Source organism: Podarcis cretensis (genome assembly GCF_951804945.1).
Source record: "Podarcis cretensis genome assembly, chromosome: 15".
Lineage (NCBI taxonomy): Eukaryota > Metazoa > Chordata > Lepidosauria > Squamata > Lacertidae > Podarcis > Podarcis cretensis.
In genome coordinates this window covers 17345952-17372118 of record NC_137185.1, presented here as the reverse complement: position 1 = coordinate 17372118, position 26167 = coordinate 17345952, and the positions used below count along the sequence as shown (strand labels likewise).

The window sequence follows — 26167 nt, the reverse complement described above, 5'->3', positions numbered from 1 at the left end:
CTGAACAGGCTGAACAGAGTAAAAGATTATGAGTCATTGGGCGGTGGAGGGGGAGAGTGTGTGTGTATCAACATAATAGTGTTTAGCTTAATTTTTTTAGTTGCTTGTTTGCTGATAGTGTTTTAGAGACCATAATTGTTTTGTTATTATTTTTAAAAAATAGATTTTATTGAAATCTGAGAAAGAATACAAAAAAACCTAACCTAAATAAAAAAAAAAACAGTGAAGAAGAGAAGGCAAAGGAGAAGAAAAAGAAGAAAGGATAAAGAATAAAGAATAAAAGAATAAAAAGAGAACTTCTGATTCTTCATCTGTCAGCTAAAAATAGAAAATTGTTCAGCACATCCCCTCCAAGATAACACCCAACAAAGCCACTTTCTATAAACCAATATTACCTTCAATCCTGAAATCCAAATATCGTAAGTTCCTTTTCTTTTTCATGAAAAAAGTCTATAAGAGGTTTTCAATCTTTAGTAAATATTGACAATGACTATTCTCTGATCAAACATGCCAACTTCGCCATCTCAGCTAAATCCAGCTGAATTTTAACAACCATTATTCCCCCATTGTTGGTATCACTGGTTTTTATGGGATTCATTCAAAGGCAAAACGGAATAGAAATACAATAGATCAAATCAATCAAGAAGGACCAATGCTCTGACCCAGTATTAGGCAGCTCCTTATTCCTGTGCCCCTCCATCTGTCACCTGAGGCAGTGGCCTCACTCTGCCTAATGGTAGGGCTGGTCTGTTGACACCATACCTACATGCCTGGGCCTTTCTATTCCACGGTAGGCAGTGAAAGGCTATAGCTCAGTGGCAGAGCATCTCCTTTGCGTGCAGAAGGTCCGTTTCAACCCCTGGCATCTCCAGGTGGGGCTGGCACTAGACTTCCTGCCTGAGACCCTAGAGAGCCACTGGCAGGTGAGTATGGGCGACACTGAGCTCAAGGGCCTAACTTGATATAAGGCAGCTTTTTAGTTGCTGTACCTGTGGTCTTGGTGTGGCTGCTTGACCCTGAGATAAAATCACAGAGAGGAAAAGGAAAAGAGACTTCCCAAGTTCTTCAGCATCCTAGGGGAATCCCTGCCTGCCTTCCGGCCAGTTCTTGGAACAGCTCTTGCCCCAAAGGGAGATCCTTATTCTGATTTGGAATTCCACAGCCAAATCAGTGGCCGTAAGCCTTCATTCACGATGGGAACAATGGAGAGCTTTCACCGCCCTGAATGCTGTCTTTCTGCCAAAGCCTGCTTCCTTGTAACCCCAGGGGGACACCCAGAGCCAGCACAATTGAAGCAGTTGTAATTGCTCCATAATGTCATTCAGATATTCCTTTTTAGCACATGTGCATCAGAGTTAATCGCACAGGGATGCGGCGCCTGGCAACCCCGATGTCCCTCCAAAAGCAGCACAGCCGTGTCCTCGCCCGCTCCAGATTTCATTAAGGGCTCGGCTTTGGAAGCTGCCGACTCTCTCCAGCCTGAGCTCCTCAAAGCATTTCTTATTTTCCCAGTTAATTGTTTTCCCAAACAAAACGGAGGCAGAGAGAGGCGGTGCGAAGAGAGAAGTGCTGGGCTTCACTGAGGACAGACGGGAACAGTCACTTTGCCTTTTGCCTGCAGTGCAACCACCGTATTTGGGACTTTTCTCCCCACCCCCTTTTTCAAAACCCACACAGCAGTGGACTGGAGACCCCAGGGGTCAGGTCTGATGTGCAGTTTCCATCTGAAGGAACACTCTGAGAGCAATGCGGAGAGACACATGTATGTGCTATGCTGACATGACACCGAAAGTTAAAAAACCACACGGAGTGAAAGATTCATGGGTCAAATACATGAAACGTCTGTGCAGATGATAACTTGATCATCATCATCCTTGATTCATCACCCAAGATCAGAGTAAGCTTCATGGCCAGTGGTGTAGCATGGGGGTGCGCAGGGGCAGTTGCCCCAAGCACAAAATTGTTAGAGGCACAAAACGTCAACACACAGTGCAGCCTAAATAGAACTGCACACTTCCATTGCTGGGCTCCATTGAAAACAGCTTCTCCATGCGAACCAGGAAGTGACCTTTCCAGACAATGGGACGACTCTTCTGGGTGATGTGGATGCCATTAGGCAGTGGAAAGTGCATGTGTACTCCATCCATTTCCCTCCCACCCACCTGCCCCCCTCTGCACAGCCCAGAGTCCTGGCAACCCTCGCTATGCCACTGTCCATAGCTAAGTGTGAATTTGAATCCAGCTCTCTCTGGTCCTAGTTTTCAGCCTGAGGTCCTCATCCCCCTCTGTGCAACCTTCTGCCAGTAGTGGGTGGAGTCAGAAGCAAAAGTGTGAGGGGCAATGGATGCCCATTTTACCTTTGCACATTATCCTAATTTCTATGCACCTTCTTTCTCCCCTCTTTATGATGAGAGTTCAAGGACAAATTTTGGATGCAAATTGAGAGGTGTGGCCTGGGAAGAGTTCCGAAGGAAAGGTAGACCTGGAAGATGGCATGTGTCTCCTAGGCTTGAAGGCCACCACCCCATGCCTAGTCCAGGTTCTCATGGTAGCCACTCAAATGCGTGTGGGAAACTCTCGAGCAGGACCCGAGCACAAGAGCCCTTTCCCCTCCTGTGGCTTCCAGCAACTGGTATTCAGAAGCATTATGTGCATAGCCTACTCTTCCTTGAATTTCTCCAGTCCTCTTCTACAGCCATCCAAGTTGATAGCCATCACTGCCTCTTGTGGAGCAAATTCCTGTGGTTGCATCCTGTACTGTGGATCCTGCATTGGGTTAAGTTGAGGTCCGATCTCCTTTCCAACCATTTGGTTCCATGATTCTATTACCTCTAAGTTCTGTCTACTCACACGCTGAGTGCAATTATTTTTTTTAAGTGTGCTGAAAAGTTATCTAGTCCTTCAAATAGGAATCCATTTCCCCTCATAGAGGGTACGTGGATGATCAAAGAGACTTGTCTCTGATGGGATGGCGCTGTGGACACTGCTGTCCTGCCCGAGTGGAAGAGTCATAAATATTCTAACTATCGCTCCTCTAATTAGGCAGTGTGTGTCCTTCATTAGCATCAAAGTCTCTGAAATATAATTTTGCATGGTTGTAAAAATTAGTACCCCATTTACACTAATTAATCTAACTAAAACCTCAGCCTCTGAAAAAGTCAATATTGTTCAACTTCTTACATCAAAAGGGTGTTAGAAAGCAGGAGCTTTTGGGGACTCGGTTACCAATTAAATCTGTGCAACTGTCCGTACTCGGCTCATTTTGATTTCCATGATAGAAGAGAGAGGCTCCCCATTCTGTGGAATGTTCCATAAAGGAAAAATAGAGTTGTATAATGCACTGATATTGAGAGGAACCTGGAGTCTGGTGTCCAGTTCTGAGCACCACAATTTAAGGAGGATATTGACAAGCTGTAAGGTGTGCAGAGGAGGGCAACCAAGATGATCAGGGGACTGGAAACCAAGCCTTATGAGGAATGGTTGAGGGAAGTGGCTACATTTCGCTTGGAGAAGAGAAGACTGAGAGGCGATGTCAAGTATCTGAAGAGCTGTCACATGGAAGATGGAGCAGGCTTGTTTTCTCCTGTTCCAGAGGGGAAACCCAAACCAATGGATTCAGTTGACAAGGCAGGAGATTCCAGCTCAGAGTTAGGACGAACTTTCTGACAGTAAGATCTGCTTGATGCTGGGACAGATTCCCTTGGAAGATGGTGGACTCTCCTTCACTGGAGGTTTTTAAGCAGAGGTTGGATGGCCATCTGTTAGGGATTCTTTAGCTGTGTAGTCCTGCCTTGTGGGGGGTTGGACTAGATGACTCTTGGGGTCCCTTCCGACTCTACAATTCTATCTTTCTATTATTTATGTTCCTAAATAAATGAAAGAATTATGAGACCAAGAGGGCACCTACTGGTTTAGAATTACACAACCAACTTTTTAGCTGCAGGTCCTTGCCCCACGTGCAGATTCGAAACCAGGTTGAAACACCACATAACCCAGAGTTTATTACACCTGTCCAGATCATATCCTACATCACGACCAGATGCCTTGATTTCCTGACATAACCCCCCTTATCAGGAACTTGTTGCACTACGAGCAAAATGCTCCCTGCTTCCCCCGCCTCTTTTTCTAAAAGGATGTAATCAATGGAGCAATTAAGAAGCTGAACTTATGGCTGCCTCATCTGTCCCCCAGGTAACTGCAGATCGATATACAAACAGCCTTCCTGGCATTTCTTAAAATAGATTGGTATGGCCATTGACCTTCCTGCCAGCCTCCTTCTCAACACACACACACACACACACACACACACATTCACATTTATATAGCACTTTAGAGTTTTGAATGCATTTCACCTTCATTATCTCAGTAATCCTTCTGGCAACCCTTCAAAGTAGGTCAGCATAATTAGCCGTGCATTGCAGCTGAGGGAGGGGCCGAGGCAGAGAGAATGTAGCTTGCCTAAAGGCCAGCGAGGGAGTTCATGGCAGGGCGCAGAGCTCTGCTTGATCAGGCCAAAGGACCATCTAGTCCAGCTTTCTGTCTTCTGAGTAGGGAAGGCATTGGCTGCAACCCCAAGGCTTTGCTAATACAGTGATAAGCAAACGGTCATCACTGAGCACGGAAACAAATAAGCTTGCTTCTCTCCTTCCCTCAAGAGTTCCAAATTGGCTTGCAATCGTATCCCATTTGCACTGATTAATCTGACTGAGATCTCAGACTCTGAAAAAGTCAATATTGCTCCTCTGTTTTTCACTTCAAACAGATGTTGGGAAGTAATTGGTGCTCAGCTTCCAATTAATTCTGCACATCTCACATGGACAAGTCCTTGTCTATGGCAACACATCTTGAGATCTACTTGTAGGCCCTGATTTACCTTCTGCTCTTTGAGTCTTAGAGCAAGAAAGGGAAGCTCAGGCCTGGAGGTCAAATGTGGCCCTTGAAATATGGACCTCAGAACACTCCTTAGGCCACGCCCATTTTTCCAGGCCACACCTCACAGGTCCTACCGCTGCTGTGTGGGAAACGAAAGGAACAACTGACAAGGGGCTTGAAATGGTTCTACGTCTCCCACTGCCTTAGAGTCTCAGGTCCTAAACCAAATCCAGGAGTGGACCTGGAGGTTCCCATGACTACACACCTGGTCACACCCATACCGGCACACAATCAAGGTATTAAGTCCATCCACCTGAAGTGTCCCCACCCCACCCTAGCTGAATCCTATTTTTCTGGGTTGCACAGTGGCACCGATGAAATGATGGCAGTGGCAGGATCTGGTGAGATCTTACAGAGCTCGCGTGAGATCTTGTGGAGTACCCAAGATCTTGCAAAATTTCAGTGAGGTTTGGCAAGATTTCATGCAGCGCACAAGATCACACCAGAAGCCACTGCTGCTACCACCGCTTCTCTACTGGTGGCAGGGGGTTCCACTGCCTGAGGCAACTGCCTCAGCCCACCTCATGGGCAGGCCAGCTCTGCACACAAGAAATGAAATGAGTTACTAAACATGCAAGAATTTTCCCAAGAAACTTCTGGAAAACTGTTTGTAGTAGGGCTCATGAGGTGGAGCAAGAAACATCATGGATCCACTCCTCTGTCCCCGCCAATTAAAACGTCCAGCTAATTTTGGCAACTGGGAATATTTTCATCTGAAAGGAAAGGTTCCATCACCCAGTTCTGAGCATGGTGTCATCAGGTTCATCTGATGAATGTTGACTAATGCTGTTGCAAAAAGATATCACCCTGTAAGGTAGTCTGCAATTAATTAAGATCTCATTGCATTTCTGCTTGATAAATTTTTGCAATAAGAATGAGTATTTCCAGGCAGTGAACATTTCTGCACTTCAAGCCTATATTTCATGTCCTTCAGTTGTGAATTTTGTCAGCATCACTAAAAATAACGGCTGGCTAATTGTCAACAAGACCCTGGTTGGGTGGGAGTTTTGGCAGGCAGGCAGTATCTGCCAGAAAGTCTGAGACGATGTGCAGACTGTTTCATCATATGGAATGATGACTTAAGGGTGACAAAACGGTACTTTCTAATGTTCTCTAATTGAATCAGCCAAGTCATTCATCAAGTAACTGGAACAAAGCAGAACGTCTTCAGAGCAGAGGTAGCCCCACTTGCTTTTTCAGACTTTGTGTTTCCCAAATAGTCTCAGTCTCCCACTACAAATGCAAGAAGAGCCTGCTGGATCAGGCCAATGGCCAGCCAGATGCCTGTGGGACACTTGCAAGCAGGATTTGAGAACAAGAGCCCTCTCCCCTCCTGTGGTTCCAGCAACTGGTATTCAGAAGCACTGGTGCCTCCGACTGTGGAGACAGAACTTATCCATTGTGGCTAGTTGCCTTCAATAGTCCTGTCCGTCATGAATTTGCCCAGTCCTCTTTTAAAGTCATCTAAGTCAGTGGCCCTCATGGCCTCTTGTGGGAGGGAGTTCCATACTTTAACTATGCACTGTATGAAGTACTTTCTTTTATCCGTCCTGAATAAGTAAGAGCTGTTTGACAGTGGAGTGGACTCCCTCAGAAGCCAGTTGACTCTTCTTCAATGGAGGTTTCCAAGCAGAGGTTGGATGGTCATCTGTCAGGGATTTCTGCATTGCAGGGGGTTGGAATAGATGACCCTTGGGGTCCCTTCCAACCCTGCAATTATATGATTCTATGAAAACACACACACACACACACACACACACAAACACACACACACGAAGCTGAAATGAAGAAAGTTGGGGGAGAAAAGAGGAAAATAATTTTGTCTGTCCTGAATTTAGTCCTAAATCTGAAAACAAATCCCAGAACTGAGCATAGTATCCTGAGGAACTCTCTTCCTTAATTTTAAGGGTTGGATTGCACACCACATTATTCAGGTTTCTCTTTCTCTCTCTCATTAGAAGAGAAGAAGAAGAGTTTGGATTTGATATCCCGCCTTTCACTCCCTTTAAGGAGTCTCAAAGTGGTTCACGATCTCCTTTCCCTTCCTCCCCCACAACAAACACTCTGTGAGGTGAGTGGGGCTGAGAGACTTCAGAGAAGTGTGACTAGCCCAAGGTCCCCCAGCAGCTGCATATGGAGGAGCGGAGACGCAAACCCGGTTCCCCAGATTACGAGACTACCTCTCTTAACCACTACACCACACTGGCTCTTTTATGCTTAAAATAGCCACTTTTATGTTAAAGGGAAATAAAAATAATAAAGTGGCTTTGAGGTCCCTGTCTACAACATGATTCCAGCTCAGAATGTCCCCCACACAGTGTTTTCCACCTCAAAAAGTCTCCCCTGCCTGCTGTTTTCCCATGAAGGTGGTGCTGTTTTGCAGTGAATAGCACCTAAGGGTCAGCTGAGAGAGAGAGAAAGACTGCTTTTCAGCTGAAAGTGGTGCAGGGCACCAGTTCATAATACGAGGCCCTCATGACTCTTTTTTTACTTCAGCATAAAACTGGCCAGAAGAGCTGCATCAGGTGTAGCTTGGCCTCACACCTGGGACATTGCTTTGCTACGGGTCCTTGTTATTTAGTGGACCTCAGAGGAGGTGGGGGTCACTGCAAAACAGCAGCGTTGATCCTGCAAAACTTGAAATCTACCCGTCCCGGCTGTGCTGGATAGATGTGTCAAAGAACGGGTGAGACGAACTTCACACATGCAGCTGAATCTTAGGATCCAGTTGATGCTACCCTGATGATGCTTAGATATTCTTTATTACCCCCCTGTGATTGCCGACTATATTGTAGCTCTTAATCCTGCTGACAGGAGCTCATGAAGCAATGCAAATGGCAAAAATCATCGTAACAACCGCAGTCTTAATTGGCTGTCTGAGCACCCACCCGAAGCAGCGTCTGGGACCTGCTAGCCGCAATTAAAATGATGAGGAGCCGGTGAGGGGGTGGTGTTGCTGCTTACTCTTAAGCTTCAAGGCACGGCTGATGGTCAGGGCCATCAGTGAGGAGGGGGGAACATTTTTGGGCCCCTGCTGAGGGCTTCATCCCTGCAGGGCCCCCCACTGCTCCTCTTGTCTTGGTCCATCCTCTCTTCGTGCTCTCCATCACCACCCATTCACTTAAGAACATAAGAGCCTGATGGATCAGCCCAAGAGGCAACAGCTCATCTAATCTAGCCTTTGGTTCTCACAACAGCCAAGCAGATGCCTCAATGGGAAGTCTGTTTCACAGCGGCCATTCTCCCCTTCTGCTGTTGCTGGCAGCTGGTATTTGGAAGCATCACTGCCTCTGATTGTGGGGGCAGAGCATAACCTGAGGATAGCACAGTCGTTAGGAGCATAAGACTCTAATCTCAAGGTTTGAGCCTCATGATGGGCAAAGCATTGGACTAGCATGGACTAGCATGACCCCTTCCAGCTCTACAATTCCTATGATCATGACCAATAGCCATTGACCAATAGCCTTTTCCATGAATATGTCCAAAACATCTAGGTTGGTGGCCACTGCTGCTTCCTGCGGGAGTGAGTTCCAACATTCAACTTCACTGGATGAGTTCCAGTGTTACGAGAGAGGGAGAAAAACTTTTCTTAATCTGCTTTCTTGGTGGTGGAGGAGACTCTTGAGAGTCCCATGGACTGCAAGAAGATCAAACCAATCCATTCTGAAGGAAATCTGCCCTGAGTGCTCACTGGAAGGACAGATCCTGAAGCTGAGGCTCCAATACTTTAGCCACCTCATGAGAAGACTAGACTCCCTGGAAAAGATCCTGATGTTGGGAAAGATGGAGGGCACAAGGAGAAGGGGAGGACAGACAACGAGATGGTTGGACAGTGTTCTTGAAACTACAAACATGAGTCTGACCAAACTGCAGGAGGCAGCGGAAGATAGGAGTGCCTGGCATGCTCTGGTCCATGGGGTCACGAAGAGTTGGACACGACTAAACAACAACAACAACAACAACAACAACAAATCCGCTTTCTCCATGTAGCCTAAGATGGTGAGTAGGAATGGCATGGTATGGCTTGTATGTGGAAGATAATCACCGAACCAAGTATTGGGCACCCTAAGCAGGAATTATTGATAAATTAGGGTTGCACTCCTGCAAGACAACCAGCTTTTAGAGTTTGTGTGTGTGTCCCCCCCCCCCACTTGGATGTGCTGCAATATTATCGGTGGCTGGTACACTGTCCTTTGCTTTAGGGTCAGAATGATGACCACACTGTTAAAAATAGCCAGTGATAATAATGATGATGATAAAACAAAAATAAGATGGGAAATATTGTCATAAATGGAGAGGAGAAGCTCTTGGTGAGGTTAAGAACAGCTTAACCTGCCAAGCATGCACAGAAAGCCTCAGCTGAAGACAGCCAACGTCAAGGGTGGAAGCTATAATTAATGTCACCAAATGCCAGTGAAAGGAGGAAATTGATTTGCACACAATGCTCACCTCTTGGAGATCATGCTCCTTGGTCCCCTTTCAAAAAGCCACCAAAGGAGTCTTGAGTTGCAAACTTCTTTATGAAAGGCTGGACATAAGAAGAGCTCTGCTGGCTCAAACCAAAACATCTCAAGGGCATCCTGATCAAATTTGCAGATGACACCAAACTGGGAGGGGTGGCTAACACCCCAGAGGACAGGATCACACTTCAAAACGACCTTGACAGATTAGAGAACTAGGCCAAAACAAACAAGATGAATTTTAACAGGGAGAAATGTAAAGTATTGCACTTGGGCAAAAAAAATGAGAGGCACAAATACAAGATGGGTGACACCTGGCTTGAGAGCAGTACATGTGAAAAGGATCTAGGAGTCTTGGTTGACCACAAACTTGACATGAGCCAACAGTGTGACGCGGCAGCTTAAAAAGCCAATGCAATTCTGGGCTGCATCAATAGGAGTATAGCATCTAGATCAAGGGAAGTAATAGTGCCACTGTATTCTGCTCTGGTCAGACCTCACCTGGAGTACTGTGTCCAGTTCTGGGCACCACAGTTCAAGAAGGACACTGACAAACTGGATCGTGTCCAGAGGAGGGCAACCAAAATGGTCAAAGGCCTGGAAACAATGCCTTATGAGGAACAGCTAAGGGAGCTGGGCATGTTTAGCCTGGAGAAGAGGAGGTTAAGGGGTGATACGATAGCCATGTTCAAATATATAAAAGGATGTCACATAGAGGAGGGAGAAAGGTTGTTTTCTGCTGCTCCAGAGAAGCGGACACGGAGCAATGGTTCCAAACTACAAGAAAAAAGATTCCACCTAAACATTAGGAAGAACTTCCTGACAGTAAGAGCTGTTCGACAGTGGAATTTGCTGCCAAGGAGTGTGGTGGAGTCTCCTTCTTTGGAGGTCTTTAAGCAGAGGCTTGACAACCATATGTCAGGAGTGCTCTGATGGTGTTTCCTGCTTGGCAGGGGGTTGGACTCGATGGCCCTTGTGGTCTCTTCCAACTCTATGATTCTATGATTCTATGATCCTGTTTCCATAGTATTAATAGAGGAGATGGGTCTTAGCTCAGTGGTAAAGCCCCTGCTTGGCTTGCAGAAGTTCTGTGGTTCAATCTACAGTGCTCTCTCCAGGTAAGTGATGGGAGAGAACCATTTTTGAAACTCTGGAGAGTCAATGTAGACAATACTGAGCCAGGGGTCCCAATGATCTGATTCAGGAGGAGGCACTTCACTATGCTCCTCTGTCCTCTCACGTGGCTGACCGAATGCTTTCAGGCATGAGAACACAGCAAGAACCCTGATGGGTCAGACGAAGGATCCAGCTCAAAAGGAGGCACAGTGCAATGCATAGTTACACTATGGAACTCACTGCCACAGGACCACCATCCTATATGGTTTTAAAAAGATTAGACAGTGCAAGGTTTCTTGTTTGAACAGTGGAACATTCTTCCCCATCTCTTCCCCTTCCCCCATGCACCCCCTAAATCTGTTTCAGGGATTCCCCCAAGACTCTGGAGCAGATCTGGGGAGGGCACAGGGTGTGTGTGTGCAAGGAGGAGAGAGGGGAAAGTTGTGCTTGGCAAGCAGAAATGCTAGTGCTGACAGGATGCGTCAGCTGATTACTTCCCCATATAAGCAAATTGAGACAAATTCCCTCCAAAATGCAGTCCGCAATAACATCAGGAGAAGCTTTGGCAGTTCGAATTTTTACTCCCAGAGGCAGAAAATGCCCCTAGAGACCAGCATCTGCTGGGACTCATAATTGTGGAAGGGGCTGCTGTGTGCAAGGCCTACTTGTGGACTTCCCATCGAGGCAACAGGCTGGCTGCTGTCAGAACAGGATGCTGGACTAGATGGGCTCCCTTTGGCTCAATCCAGCACCCAAGACCTTCTGATGTTCTCATGGTGACCCGTTTTCCTTCTGCTCACCTTGACAGAATTTGGAACTGCTTGTGGAGGCACAACAGCCACTCCTTTTCTATAAATAACACAGCTGCCTAATAGACAAAGCAGGGAATCGGATCAAACTGGCTTCTTTTGAAATCTTACAAGTGCCAGAAAGTTTCAGGCAGTAAACTTGAGCACAACGGCTCAAGGTTTGCTTTTAATCTTTTTTTTAAAGTGAATTGAAAAAGAGAGGAGAGTTTTTGCAAATGCACTTTCTTTGTGTATCTTCTTGCACTTAGCAGTACAGAGGTCACAGAAGTGGCTTTTTGGTGGAGCCTCCAAGAGAGAGTTAATGGAAGTTTCAGCAGGGGAGAGAATTCCTTAAGAACAACCATTGTGTTGCATTGAGTTATTCAAATAAATAGGAGAAATCTGTGTTCATCAGAACGTTTCCATTCAGAAAGACATTGGATTCAGGGCTTTATAGGGAGATCCTAGAGAAGAAGAGGTCTATCAGCAGCTGTTAGTCATGATGGAGCCTCCATGTACATATGGGTAGAATACCACTGATTAACAGTGGCCAGTGGCGCAATCACGGGGCAATGCGTCATTCCTTGTCCCAATACAAAATGTATTATTGAACTAGACCCAGGATAGACAATGTGCTGCTCTCTGGATGTTTTGGACTACAACTCCCATCAGTCCCAGCTAGAATGTCCAATGGCCAGGTCTTGTGGAAGTTGTAGTCCACAACCCAACATATGGAGGTCTTCATTTTGGCCATCCATGAACCAGGTGGAGCCTTGGTCTGACATGGAAGTGCTCTTGGGTTCCAGACTAGTAAGGCACTGAGGTTCTGCCACACCTCCTGGTGTGTGATGGCTTTAGAAGCATGAAGTCTGGCAACAGATTTCTGCATCCAATGGGGGGGGGGGAATGTACCAGATTTCATTCTGAAAATAAATAAAGTGCCTAATTCCGATAGCCGAAGGAAAAGTTGGCTGATCCACACCATATGTTTTAAAACTCCTGGATCCTTCCCCCAAAGAATCCTGGGAACTATAGTTTCTTAGGGTACTGTGAACTGTATATATATTTATATATATATATGAGGGGCCTAAACTACAGTTCCCAAGGTTATTGGTGGGGAGGCCTGGTGCATTAAATGCATGGTGTGTGGGTATGATCAACAAGTGTAAGATTTTCCAGTAACCAGTTGACCCATTGCCTTGTCCAGAATCCCATATCTTAGTTTTGTAAAAGCAACTCCTTCGCCCTTGTAAAACCAGAGATTCAAGGTGAAATCCAGCCTGCTCCCACCTTCCTGTGTTCCACCACAGCAACTATGACTGACAGGGGAGCAGACAGAGGCAGCTGCTGTGAAAACACAGGGCGACCTTTCCCTGTGCTGTCGAGTGACCTTTCTGGTTGTTGTTTGCTGATGCCTTCCAACCTAGGCAAAGCCAGTTTTTATTGCATTACTCTGGAATATTCCCAGAACCTCTTAAGTACATTTTGAGAACCCCCAGTTTCACAGGGTATGAAGAGCAGGTGCTGGCCAGATACATCAAAGTAAGTCGGATACATTCACTGAAACTCATTTCCTGCTCAAATTACTGGCTCCGTTGTGTGGATTTGGGGCCAAATCATTGCTTTTTAGGAGCCCCAGTGGCAAGCACAGAAAAGTGAGCCCATGGTGGGTTCTCGGTGTGTGACAAAGCACTGCCCACTTGCCAGCACAGCTTGGGGAAGTGGTGCAATCCTGCACACACACACACACACACACACACACACAGACCTGTGATGCTGCGACCTGGCTGGCTCTGTTTAGTGCAGCTTCCTTTGTTATTATGGACCACTGACACCAACTAATTATTTCAGAATAACTAATTCAGTAGATGTGGCAGAGTCTGGGTTTCTCTTGCCTACAAGCCCAGGCTAAATCCACAGCAACTCTGGTTAAAGGATCTCAGTGGGAATTGGGATAAATCTGTTGCTAGAGTCAACCAGGTGAAGCACCTGCTTGCAGACTTAAGATCACAGTTTCAACCTCCAGCATCTCTAGGTAGGGCAGAGGGAGACTCTAAAACCTGGGAGAGCTACTGTCAGTCTGTGTAGACAACACTAACATAGCTTCCTATGTTCTTTAAATGAAGTCTGTGCAGACACTTGTCTGAATTGCTGACAGCTCCATGTGAATCAAGAAGAAATGGAGTTCCTATCTCCCAACAGCCCGTGTGTAGCACGGCTTTCTGGAGAAAAACTTCTTGCCCCATAATTTTGGCCACTAGGTCCAAAAATGTCATGCTTGCAGACATAAGAGCATTAGAAGAATCTGTGGGAAACCTGCAAGCAGGATTCAAGTGCAAGAGCCCTCTCCTAGCAACTGATATTCAAAAGCATTGAGGCCTCCAACTGTTGAGGCAGAACATAGCCATTATGGCCAGTGACCATCAATAGTCCCCTCCCTCTCCATGAATTTGTCTAATCCTCTTTTAAAGCCGTCCAAGTTGGTTGCCATCACTGCCTCTTTTCAACATTTCAACTTTCCGGCCTGAACTGTGTTTGTGTGTGTGTACACACACACACACACACACACACACACACACACACACACATCTACAGCTGGCCCATATTTTCTCCTGTACCAAGTCCAGCATCCGTCTTGTCTCAGGTGTGCCCAATCACTTCCCAGCTGGGTGAGCTTCCCTGAGCCAACCCTGAATTCCCCCACTGGGGCTTAATTAACACTGAAAGTTTTGTTTTCCCGGCTGGCTGGACCAGGTCCTTGCTGCAGATTTTTTTTAATCAAAGGATGCCTGTGAGCTTCTCTGCAGAAGATGGTTAAATACCTCAGAAGACCAGAACCAACACAGCCTTATTAAAACACAGCACAGGTCACACTGCTCTCAGCGCTGCTATGAATTCAAAGCCACCCCACACAGGCAGATTAAAAGTTCCCTCTTTCTATAAATATTGAAAATCTAAATGACAGAAGGTTCAGGGAAGTGTCTAAGTGGAGAAAGGCCACAGCTTTGTGGTATAGCATCTGCTTTGCATGCAGGAAGCCTCAAACTCATTCCCTAGCAGTCAATTAAATTAGCATTTCCAAAACCAGGTTCCCTCCAGATGTTTTGAACTACCCTCGCAATCTCAGGCCATAATCTAGCCATGATGGAATCCAATGATAACAGGACAGTCCCATGTTCGGTGGGACTGAGCAGGGGCGGAGCTACCTGCCCCGGCACCCGGAGGGGTGTGGGGGCAAGGCTAGCTGGCCTGCGGGGGCGGGGCTAGCTGTCCACACGACAAGCGTCCCTAGCTGCCCGCCGCCTGTGCAGCAAGTGGGGGCGCCACTAGCCACCAGCAGCAGCATCATCCCTAGTGGCCCGCCACCTGCGCAGTGAGCATTCGGGGGCACCGTCCACTCAGCAAGTGGGGGGTGGGGGTGGCACAGTGATGTCACCCGCCCTAACTGCTGACACCTGGTACGGACGGCACCCCCCACACCCGCCTTCCCCCGTCAGTGGGACTGAGGTAGGTAGCAGGAGATGAGAGAGACCTTTGCCAGAGATCCACTCAGAGAAAACACTGGCCTTTAAGGAACAACCACTTGGCTCATTATAATGCTGTTTCCAATGAGTACAGTGGTCCCTCTGGTTACGTACTTAATTCGTTCCAGAGGTCCGTTCTTAACCTGAAACTGTTCTTAACCTGAAGCACCACTTTAGCTAATGGGGCCTCCTGCTGCCGCCGCATGATTTCTATTCTCATCCTGAAGCAAAGTTCTTTAACCTGAGGTACTATTTCTGGTTTAGCAGAGTCTGTAACCTGAAGCGTATGTAACCTGAAGCGTATCTAACTCGAGGTACCACTGTATCAGGGAAGGGAGACCTGTGGGGCCCTCCAGATGTTGTTGGACTACAACTCCCATTGTCCATGACCATTGGCAGGGGCTGATGGGAGCTGGAAACCAACAACTTCCGGAGGGCCACAGGTTCCCAATCCCTGAAGGAGATAAATCAGGTTTCTGCAGACCATTCTCAGCTTTAGTCCAGAAAGATGGATTGTGCCTGAAGGAACTATCATCTGTGCTTTGGTTTTTTTGAACAACAGAGAGAGCCATTAAATCCTTAATGCAGATAGATCTAACAAAGACACAACACATGACATGTTTTCTCTGTTGTATGGCAAATCTTTGGGCTTGTTCTTCGGCTTATCCTTATCCACACTTCCAGGCACAGGTCCAAAATTTCCAGGTCCGTGTCTGAGCAATTTTTTGGGGTCCCACTGCTTTCCCTAGGATAATCCACTGTTTACCATTGAATCAGAACAAATGGCAATTGTAGAAATGTGGCTGAACCTTAAGAGATGAGAACACACAAGAATCATGAAAAGTTGTACCCAACTTAATTCTGCTGAGAGCAGACACAATAAGGTCATGTTCCTTAATTTCAGTGGGTCTTCTTTGAGGAGGACTAACATTCAATATAAGCCCAAGTTTCATAAGGTTGTATCCAACTAGGTTCTACTCAGAGTAGATGCATCAGAGGTGCCAGCTTCTCCAGAGGACTGGTGTGTGTGTGTGTGTGTGTGTGTGACATGACATCAGGATGCAAGGAGCCAGGGAATAGAGTCAAACACCCACAGAAAGTTGTGGGGGCCCAGCCTCCTCACAAAATACGGTACATTTGGGGGGGCTGAAACTGCCTCAGCCCCTGAGAGTCAGTACCTGTGAGACTCATTAACATTAGATTAAGTTGGTCATACCCATTATGTTCACTGGGTCTACTCTGAGTAGGACTAACTTTGATTGCAAGCCACAGAAATACAGAATCCAGCCACTTGCTTCATTTGTGAGATCTGGGATCTGCACATTCAAACTCGAAAATGAGCAATTATTTGAGAATTTTAACATTTGTTTTGGTTTGATGACTAACTCTGTTCCAGTCATTGCTCATGTATACTTTAAAGTGAAGCAGGTTAAAATGCATGTGACACACATGAACACTGTGGCTTTTGTGTGCAGTTATTCACACTCCTGAGTTCAATTAAAATATACTGGCTGGGATACCTTGGTCTCTTCAGTGAAATATGAGGTTGTGACTTCAGGCCAGGATTTGGGGGCCCATTGGATGCAGATTCCCATTCAACAGAATGGGCAGGAGGAACCCCCCAAACAGCAGTACTGGCTTGCCACATTTTGAAGTGAAGGAATACAGATTACCATCTGAGTCCTCCTCCATCCAATATACTATCATGAGGTCAAATCCTAAAATTATTTATCTGTTCCAGACCAATTTAGTTAATTTAGTCATTACTTTTGTGCATGCAGAGCTGTTTTGTTCCCCCATAACTTTCAGGTATTGTACGACCATATGGAATGGGGAGCGTGGCTGAATGTGAGATACCCATCCTGTGACACCCATCCTGGACCATTCCTCTCCTAGTCTGCTATTTAGATGAGCAATGATCAGCACAAGGATTTGCCTAACCTCTCTGTGCCTTACAGGTCTTGAGTTTCTGTCCAACACACCTGAATAACACATCATTTAGAAACATGTTTGACATTGGCAAGGGTTAGCAATGACAGAACAAATATCAGGCATATAGCTTACCAGTTGCTTCCACCATCCCCTCCAAAATGACCACGATTTCAAACTCCTCTTTCTCCAGCTGGGCACGGGACATCTCCCAGAAGGGGCTCTTCTCATTGATTTCGTGGGAGATGATGAGAGGGGAGACCAGAAAGAGCCTGTCGTCCCCTGTGTCAAACCCCACATTGATGTCCGTTTGGTTTAGAGGGATGAATTCCCCTTCTTTGGTCTGTTTGGATTTGATCAGTTTTGCTCTGATGGAAGCCTCCACTATGTGGGAATTCCTCAGGTCCCCAACCCGGAACATGAGACACAGCTTCTCGTCCCTGATGGATATCACAGCATTGTTGGAAAACATGAGGGTCTCCGCTCTCTTTTTGGGCTGGCTGATCTTTACAAACATGCACCCTACCATGAATGCGTTGACTATGGAGCCCAGGATGGCCTGGACCAAAAGCAGGATGATGCCTTCTGGACATTTCTCAGTGATCACTCGATGGCCGTACCCAATGGTGGTCTCCGTCTCAATAGAGAACAGAAATGCCGAAACAAACCCGCTGAGATTGTCGACACAAGGGATCCAGTCTTCGTCTTCTGCGTGATCCAGGTCTCCTCGGATGTAAGCAATGAGCCACCAAATGAAACCAAAAAACAGCCAGGTGATGGTGTAGACCATGGTGAAGACAAGGAGGTTGAAGCGCCATTTGAGGTCCACCAAGGTGGTGAAAAGGTCACTGAGATATCGGTAGGTCTCCTGGACATTCCCATGGTGCACATTGCACTTGCCACTTTTCTCCATGTAGCGCTGGCGTGGCTTCTTGATCTCTGCTGCCAGGAGACGCGTTCGGTCAGTGGCGATGGGAACATCATCCCGGACTTGCTTGGGAATCTTCTTATGCTCTCTCGGAGTAACGCCAATTTCCATGTCCTGGTTCATGAAGATTCTAGAATCTCCAGCCATGGTTGGGCTACAGCAAAGAACAAGAAACAGAAGATGAGATCAAAGCAACTCTCCTGAACACATGTGAGGTTCCTCTAGCTGAGGTACACTATATAATCCTTTTTGCAACTTTTTGAAAAAACACATAATTCAGCTGCCATATAAAATGTTAACCGCATAGAAGGGTCTTTCCTGTTGCAGCACCTAAGCTATGGAATGTTCTTCCCAGGTAAGCTCACCTGGTGCTTAGTCTGTTGGTAGGTGAAGACATTTTAAGATTAGCCTTGAGGACCTGCGTCTCCATTATGCTGTAATGACTGGTGGTACCAGGGTTGCTTGCTGAAATATGAGATGCCCCATCAGCATTAGCATACCACCAGCTACTGAATAGACACACCTGTTTAAACATTTCCCAGAACTGGTTTTCTTGTTTTAATTGTTTGTTTTAGTGTATATTTTAATTAAGGGTGCTTTCATGACCTAATGGACTGTTACTGTGTATTTTAATAATGTATTGATTTTATAAACCACTTAAATGACATCTGGGTGGAGCCAGAGTCAAATATGTGCAGAGCTGTGCCATTTTAAAAATTTTGTTCATTAAAGCATAGACACTGCTCATCCGACAGCTATCATTACTTTTGCCTGGACATAAATGAATTGTGTTTGTTAGATAACAACACAGAGGTGCAAATTATTTGTCAGATCTTCTCAGGGACCATCTCCAACAAACCAGGGGTCTTTTGCAGATACTTCATCTGTTAATGGAAGCCCTTTGTGGTGGAAAACAGAAAAAGAAGAACCTGCCAGAAAACTTATCATTGAGCTTCAGACAAAGGAAGGATTCCCTGTAGAGAACGTGCTCACCACCTCCTCTGTACATGAAAGAGAGAAGACAGCAGTAGGCTTCCTGATGCCCATACATTGCAAATCCTATTAAACCCTAACCAATGCTGTTAATTCTCTATCTTTGATCTTTTTGTGGCTTTATGGATAGAGTAAGATGAAGCAATGTGATTAGGGAGATGAGCCCTGGGGAAAGCGAAAGTCTAAATCAAGGAGCAGCTGAAGAAAATTCTCTGTAATCTTTGCAAGTCACTTTGAGACTTCCTTGATGGTCAAAAGTCACACTTACATTCTTGCAAACTGCTTAGCGGTTTCCTTATATCCAAGAAGTATATCCATTTTGCCAAATAAAAAAGTAAGTAAATATTGAAGTTGATAAATTACCCAACTCACTAATGTTAAGTAACTAACTAATGTTGGATCCAAACTCTGACACTGAATTGCCCACATTGAATGCCATAAGATTTACCTCTGTGCAGACATGGTGAGGTCTGAGCTTTTACGAACAAATTAACTTATAAGTGCCAATCAATATAAGGAGATCCCTGCTGGATCTGGCCAAAGAGGGCCCATCTAGTCCAACATTCTTTCGTCCCAGTGGCCAACCGGATGCTTTGGGGAAGCCCACAAGAAAGATTTGAGGGCAAGAGCACTCTCCCCACTTGTCATTCCCACCTTGGCTTCCACAGAAGAAGTCTAAGTCTCTGAGTTAGCCCAGTGAAGTTCACTCAAGTACATCTGTCACACAGTCCTTACCTCAGCATGAGAGGCAGTGTGGCATCAGACATAAGAGGTTGGCTTTGATCCTGGGAGCCCTGCGTTCAAATTCCATCTCACGCATGAACCTTCGAGGCAGGCTTGGCATCATCACAATATCTCGGTCAGCCTACACATTCCGGCTGCAAAGATAAGAGCAAAGCAAAGAATGTGCATGACTTGGGGCAGATTCTCTTCAAGCAGGGGGTGAGGAATCTCAGACCCAGGAGCCAAACGTGGCCCTTCAGAGCTTTCTATCAGGTCCTCAGGGCTCTCCACAGGCCATACCCCTTGCTAGTCCACACCCCTTCCCCTCCTCCACATCCTCCTTGACTGCTTTTGCGGGTCCAGAATACAACTGTGAACTGGCATGATGTCCCTTGCTTGGATGGAGGAATCATAGAACTGTAGAGTTGGAAGAGATCTCAGGGGTCATCTTGTCTAACCCCATGCATGTGGCCCCTGGAAGGCTGTCCATGAGCAAATGTGGCCCTCTGGCTGCAAAAGCTTCCCTGTCCCTGTGCTAAGCAAGTTGGCTTCTCTGTGCTCCAAGGGAACGTCTAGGTGAGTTTATAATACTTATCCTTTTGCACACAAAAATCATCATCATCAAACCTTTATTGGCATCACTTACAAACATTCAGAATAAATAGGCCAGCACAATCTTGTCGCCATTTCAACAATACAGTCATTTGCCAAAGGGAAGAAGAGGAGGCGAGCACTCTATTTCACCTCTGTGGGTCTCCAGCAAGGGCAGGATCCTGTAGCATACTTCGGCGGCAAAAAATCAAATAGAGAAACTTAGCTACTGTCTTGGTGAGCTCCTGATCTTTCCCCTGTAATAAGAAGTGTATGTCCTCTGTCTCTGGTTTCTGTATTGGGATACATAGATGGTCTAAAAATTGTTGGTGGAGATCATCATACATTTTACATTTAAGGGGCATGTGAGCTAGAGTTTCCACCAGGTGGGCATCACATGGGCAGATCCCATCTCCTTCTGCCATACCCACAAACCTACCCCAAAGGAGGTTAGAAGGATTAGAATTGAACCTAGCCAGCAAAAAAGCCCTTCTTTCTTGCAGGTTAAACAAAAATTGTAAATAATTAAGGTTAAATTCCTGAGCCCAAGAGAGTCGAAAATAAAGAGGGGAACATGTTTTTTCTGCAGCTGAGATTAGTTCCTGGCAATCTATGTCCCGCAGCCTAGTTTTTAACATGGTCTTGGAGATTGCACGTAAAAATGATAGGAGCATCAAGTAGTGGAAAATAAAGTGCTTTCTGCCTTCAGATGGCAAGCAGTGAAACTGCAAGAACTGGGTGTCACAGAGCATGTGAAGAATTCATTCTGACAATTCCTTTCTTTTCTTAAGACACACATCTTTCTTAAGCACGAAGATTTATTGACTGTGCTGCAGAGTACAAAGGAAAGTTAAAACATTTGCAAGGACAACGTGCTGTAGTGCATGTGCCGAAAACCACACTTTGAAGGCCATCTTCTTCTTCTTCTAAATACAAACCATAATGAAAGTTCAGAAACAGCAAAGCCAGCTGACCATACAATTTTCTTTTGACCTTCCATCTTCCTGATCTGGAAACTGGTTAGGAGAAAAACGTTCAGTTCTGGATAGTTGGCAACTCTAAATAAATTCGTTCTGGAGGTCTGTTCTTAACCTGAAAATGTTCTTAACCTGAAGCACCACTTTAGCTAATGGGGCCTCCTTCTGCTGCCGTGCCGCCGGAGTATGATTTCTGTTCTCATCCTGAAGCAAAGTTCTTAACCTGAGGTACTATTTCTGGGTTAGCAGAGTCTGTAACCTGAAGCGTCTGTAACCTGAAGCGTATGTAACCTGAGGTACCACTGTACTGCTGAGTGGCCTGTGGCCATTAAGGGCATTGTGCTGGATGGGATCTCTCTCTCTCTCTCTCTCTCTCTCTCTCTCTCTCTCTCTCTCTGTGTGTGTGTGAAATCAAAGAGTTGGATGTTGACCTGGGAGATCATAGAATCATATGAGTGTAGAGTTAGAAGAAACCCCCAAGGATCACCGAGTCCAATCCCCTGCAACATAGGAATCATGGCGAAAGAATCCCTGACATTCTGGATCATCTAGTTCAACCTGCTGCTCAGTCTAGGGGCACAACTTCAGCATCTCTGGCAAAAAGGCCCCTCAACTCCCTCAAAGGAGAGCCCCCCTCTTCTTGAGGCCCTTCCTGTTCCTCTGTTGAACAGCCCTTCCAATTATGAAGTGTCTCCAAACGTTCAGCCAAAATCTGCTCCTTTGCCATTTCCACCCCCTTATCCCAGACTGCTGCTTTCTTGGTTTTTTTGTTTTTTTTTTAAAGGTCACCTTTAAGAACTGCAAACAATTCGTCAAATGCACCACCCCCTCCTGCTGTGCCCTCCTTGCTGAAGATTCTTTCACCTGCATTCTGTCTTTGCGTGAGGAAAAGGATTCCCCGAAGCCCCCCCTGTTCGGCTGCTCCCTTTGGGCCTCGGAGATCCTTCCTTTCTACCAACCTTTGTTCCGCCTGTCTCTGTGCTCAAACGCAGCTTCTCCTCCCCTGTGGCTGCTTATTACGGGGAAACATTAGTAGCACAAAAGCCGACTTTCAGGGAATCTCATTTATCATTATTGATCTTTTCATTTAGGAACTCCTGACAACTTAATGTGTCGTGCGAAAACAACTTTGCTGTTGCATCTGGTTAACCTACACAGCATTATTATTATTATTATTATTATTATTATTATTATTTCTCAGGAAGCACAGAGCAAGACAGGCAATGGAGTGCCCTCTGCGGCACAACAAAATGGATCCCTACATGTCTTCCCCACCTTCTGGGAGTAATTCCCATTCAAAATGTAATCTGGGCTCAGTGCAGAAGTAAAGAAAATTGCAGTTCATCTTCTGTGGTTTTTGTTATCTTGGCATGAACACTTCCGAACAGCAGAGAGGGGAATTAATGCCGGCTCACAATGGAATCCTTTAAGGGCTGCTGATGAGATGCCCACCTCCAGAAGTACAAAGGGAACTGATGGAGGAGACTTACTTAGCAAAGCAGCCAGGTAGCCTCTCTGTCTCTGACAATGGGACTCCAGCGGCTGGCAGCTGGGCTCCTCATCTTCATCTTGGAAACACTGTGATGATGGAGGGAAATTGGGGCAGTGGAAGGAGGGAGCATTCCTTGCTTTCTCCATTAGCTTTGGGGGAAAGCATCGGGGCTCTCAGAAAGCTTCCCACTCTATACAGCCATGCTTTGGCTCTGCAGTCAAAGGCAGCAATACTTCTGAATGCCCATTTCTGGAAACCGCAGGAGGGGAGAGGGTTCCTGTGCCCCACTTGTGGGCTCCCCACTGGGGCATCTGGTTGGCCACTGTGAGAACAGGATACTGGATTAGATGCACCCCTCCTTAGATGGGCCGGATCCAGCAAGGCTGTTCTTAGGTTTGTACGTACTGGCTGAAATACAGTTTCCTGTCTTTTAAACAGAATGATTGGATTAAAACAATACATCCATTTCCCGTGAGAGCTGGGCAGGCAGTGGGCCAATTCAGATGCCAAGAAGTCACACAAACTTAGACAGAGATGTCCATTTCTTTCTCCGATTTGATTTTGATGTAGTTTGGTTTTTTAAATTTTTATCCTGCTTCACCTCAGGGGTGGAGAACTGGCCAGAACAGTTTAGAACGCAAAGTGGAGCAGAAATAGCAGGATTAAATCCCTGCATGTGTGTCGTAGTGGTGTGTGTGTGTGGGGGGGGTGACATTAAAAATACTGGTTAAAACCACTCTGCTTGCCCCTACTCAAGTCCTGGCTGTCAAAAAGCTGCCTTGAGCAACAAGAAGAAGAGTTTGGATTTGATATCCCGCTTTATCACTACCTGAAGGAGTCTCAAAGCGGCTCACATTCTCCTTTCCCTTCCTCCCCCACAACAAACACTCTGTGAGGTGAGTGGGGCTGAGAGACTGCAGAGAAGTGTGACTGGCCCAAGGTCACCCAGCAGCTGCATGTGGAGGAGCGGAGACGCGAACCCGGTTCCCCAGATTACAAGACTACCGCTCTTAACCACTATACCACACTGGCTCACAAGATGGTCTTACTGCCTCGTTCCCTAACTTGGTGCTTAGGATGCTCCAGATGCTTTGGACCTCAATTCCCATCAGCCCCTGGGGGGTGGGATCCCTTGGCAGCAGGGATGGGAAGACCTGTCTGTTTTGGTTCTCTCAGTTTCCCATCACCGCCCCCTTTGATTCAGCTCTCCACATTTGTGCCACAATTTTTTAATTTCCTTTTTTTAATACCCTAAGGAAAATTCTTCAGAACAAATCTCTCTTAAGTAAGCACATTTTTGTACGCAGGGAATCTGTTCCACCATCAAACAGCACTTGTTGTCAGAAAGTTATTCCTGATGTTTAGTCGAAATCTCATTTCTTGTAACTTGCAGCTGTTGGTTCGGGTCCTACCCTCTGGAGCAGGAGAAAACAAGCTTGCCCCTGCTCCAATATCTTGGGTAATTCTGAGAAATTCTTGGAGGATAAGGCTATAAATGGCTACTAGCCATGATGCCTGTGTTCTCCCTATATTATTATTATTATTATTATTATTATTATTATACCGCTGTATACCCACAGGTCTCAGGGCGGTTTACAGAATAAAATCAAAATATAAAACCACAAAATCCATAACCAAAATAAAAACAACAACCTCCCCCCCCCAACCCCACATTTTAAAAGGGCATAGGATGTCAATCCAATCAACCAAAGGCCTGGTTAAAAAGGAACGTTTATGGTGCATAATGAAGGTGCCAGGTGAACTTCCCTGGGGAGAGCATTCCACAGATAGGGAGCCACGGCAGAGAAGGCCCCGTTCTTGTGTTGCCATACTATACTGAAAGAGTTATTATGTCTCTGCATGCCAGTTGCTGGGAATCCCAAGCAGAGAGGGCACTGTTCACTCAAATCCTACTTGCTGGATTTCCATGATGGGCATCTAGTTGGCCTCTATGTGACCAGGATACTGGACTAGATCTAACAGGTCTTTTCCTGTTTCCTTGATGCTTGCATAACTACTTTTTTTAGAAGGCACGATTTGGCTGAAACTGGGATGAGGAAGCCCCTGACAATTTTAAGCACTGTCCCTAAGCAGAACGTGTCATGGTGGTTCACTTACGCAGGCATGAATGAGGGACCCTAAGGCTTGCTTGTTCCGGGTAGGAGAGGCCAAAACCTTCTCCCAAGACCTGACTTTCATTTATTTACTTCATAAAATGCATTCACCACTTGACTGCAAAACCATCAAACTCAATGAGAATAAAACAATAAAACCATCAGTAAACACATTAAAAATAAAACCAGCAACAAATGAAAGACAGATGAAAGCATATGTCAACGTTCTACATGTCTGGATAGGCGTGTCTAAATGACAAATTTTTTTAGCAGGTGCTAAAAATGAGTACAGGGAAGGCTCCAAAGTGTAAAAGATTAAAAGATTGATTTCTTACAACGGTGGCACCCGTAACAGTGAGAGCTAAGTAATCAAATGGGCAAATATAGGATAAGGACAGAAGATCACCAAAAAAAGGAATACTGGACATAGCAAAACTATGCTTCGGACTGGACAATTCAGTGATACCAACAGAAGAAGAGCAAGCATTGGGTGCAGTTGGAGGAAAATCAGAGTAATCACATCATGGCATTGCAAATATTAAGTTGGAATATTAATGGACTGAATTCCCCCGAAAATGGCGCAGAGTCTTTCATTTATTGAAAAAGGAACAATTGGACTTGATTTGTCTACAAGAAACACATGTGACAAGGCTACATAGGAAAATACTGAGTAATAAAAGATTGGGCCATGAATTTATTTCATCAGACAAAGTTTAAAAAAAGAGGAGTAGTACTTTATGCAAAGGAGAGCCTATCACCGAAATTTATATTTAAAGATGATCAAGGAAGATTTGTTGCAACTGAAATCCAATCACAAGGAGAGAAATTTTTGATAGTAGGCATCTATGCACCAAATGAGAGAAAATCGGAATTTTTTAAGAAGCTACACGACACTCTGTTGGATTACATGGACTACAATATGATTTTGATGGGGGACATGAATGGAGTGGTATCTACAAATATGGATAAGGCACAGAGACAGGTAGTTACTAAGGATGGTAGACTACCAAAAACTTTTTTTGATATGACTGACAATATGGATTTAGTTGACACTTGGAGAATGAAGAACCCTCTGGGAAGAGAGGGAACTTTCTTCTCTGAGGCCAAAATGACATGGACAAGAATTGACCAAATTTGGGCAACTAGAGGGCTGGCTCCGAAGATCAGAAAAGTGGAAATTTGCCCTAAAACTTGCTCCGACCATAATGCTGTGAAATGAAACAAACACCAATTGGTTCCTTTAGATGGAGGATGAACGACACTTTGTTTAGGAATGAAGAAGTGACTAAGAAGGCCCAAAAAACCTTGAGAGATTATTTCAAGATAAATATGAACACCACTGTTGAAAAAAGAGTAATCTGGGACGCAAGCAAAGTGGTTATGAGAGGATTTCTGATACAACAGAATGCAATTAAGAAGAGAGTCCAAAATGAAAAAAAAGATAAAATTTTGGAGAAAATAAAGGAAGGAGAAAAGAAATTGAAAATGAAACCAAAGTCGCAGGAGATCCTGAAAGAGATAAAGTTATATCAAGTACAATATATGAAAATGATGAATCAGGAAATAGAATGGAAAATTAAACAGATGAGACAAAAGACGT

The 26167-nt window shown here is 45.5% G+C and overlaps 1 protein-coding gene across 1 annotated transcript in view; it reads right to left on the bottom strand.

Annotated features, from left to right (window-relative positions):
* The window catches only part of KCNJ5 (potassium inwardly rectifying channel subfamily J member 5), a 42650-nt gene that overhangs the window by 6200 nt on the left and 10283 nt on the right, over nt 1-26167 (bottom strand). Inside the window, exons 2-3 of the mRNA XM_079954567.1 lie at nt 19406-19548; nt 16885-17831 (exon numbers count right to left, since the gene is read on the bottom strand). Coding sequence (XP_079810693.1) covers nt 16885-17831; nt 19406-19437 — 979 coding nt within the window. The 5' untranslated portion in view covers nt 19438-19548. The remainder of the gene's footprint in view (nt 1-16884; nt 17832-19405; nt 19549-26167) is intronic.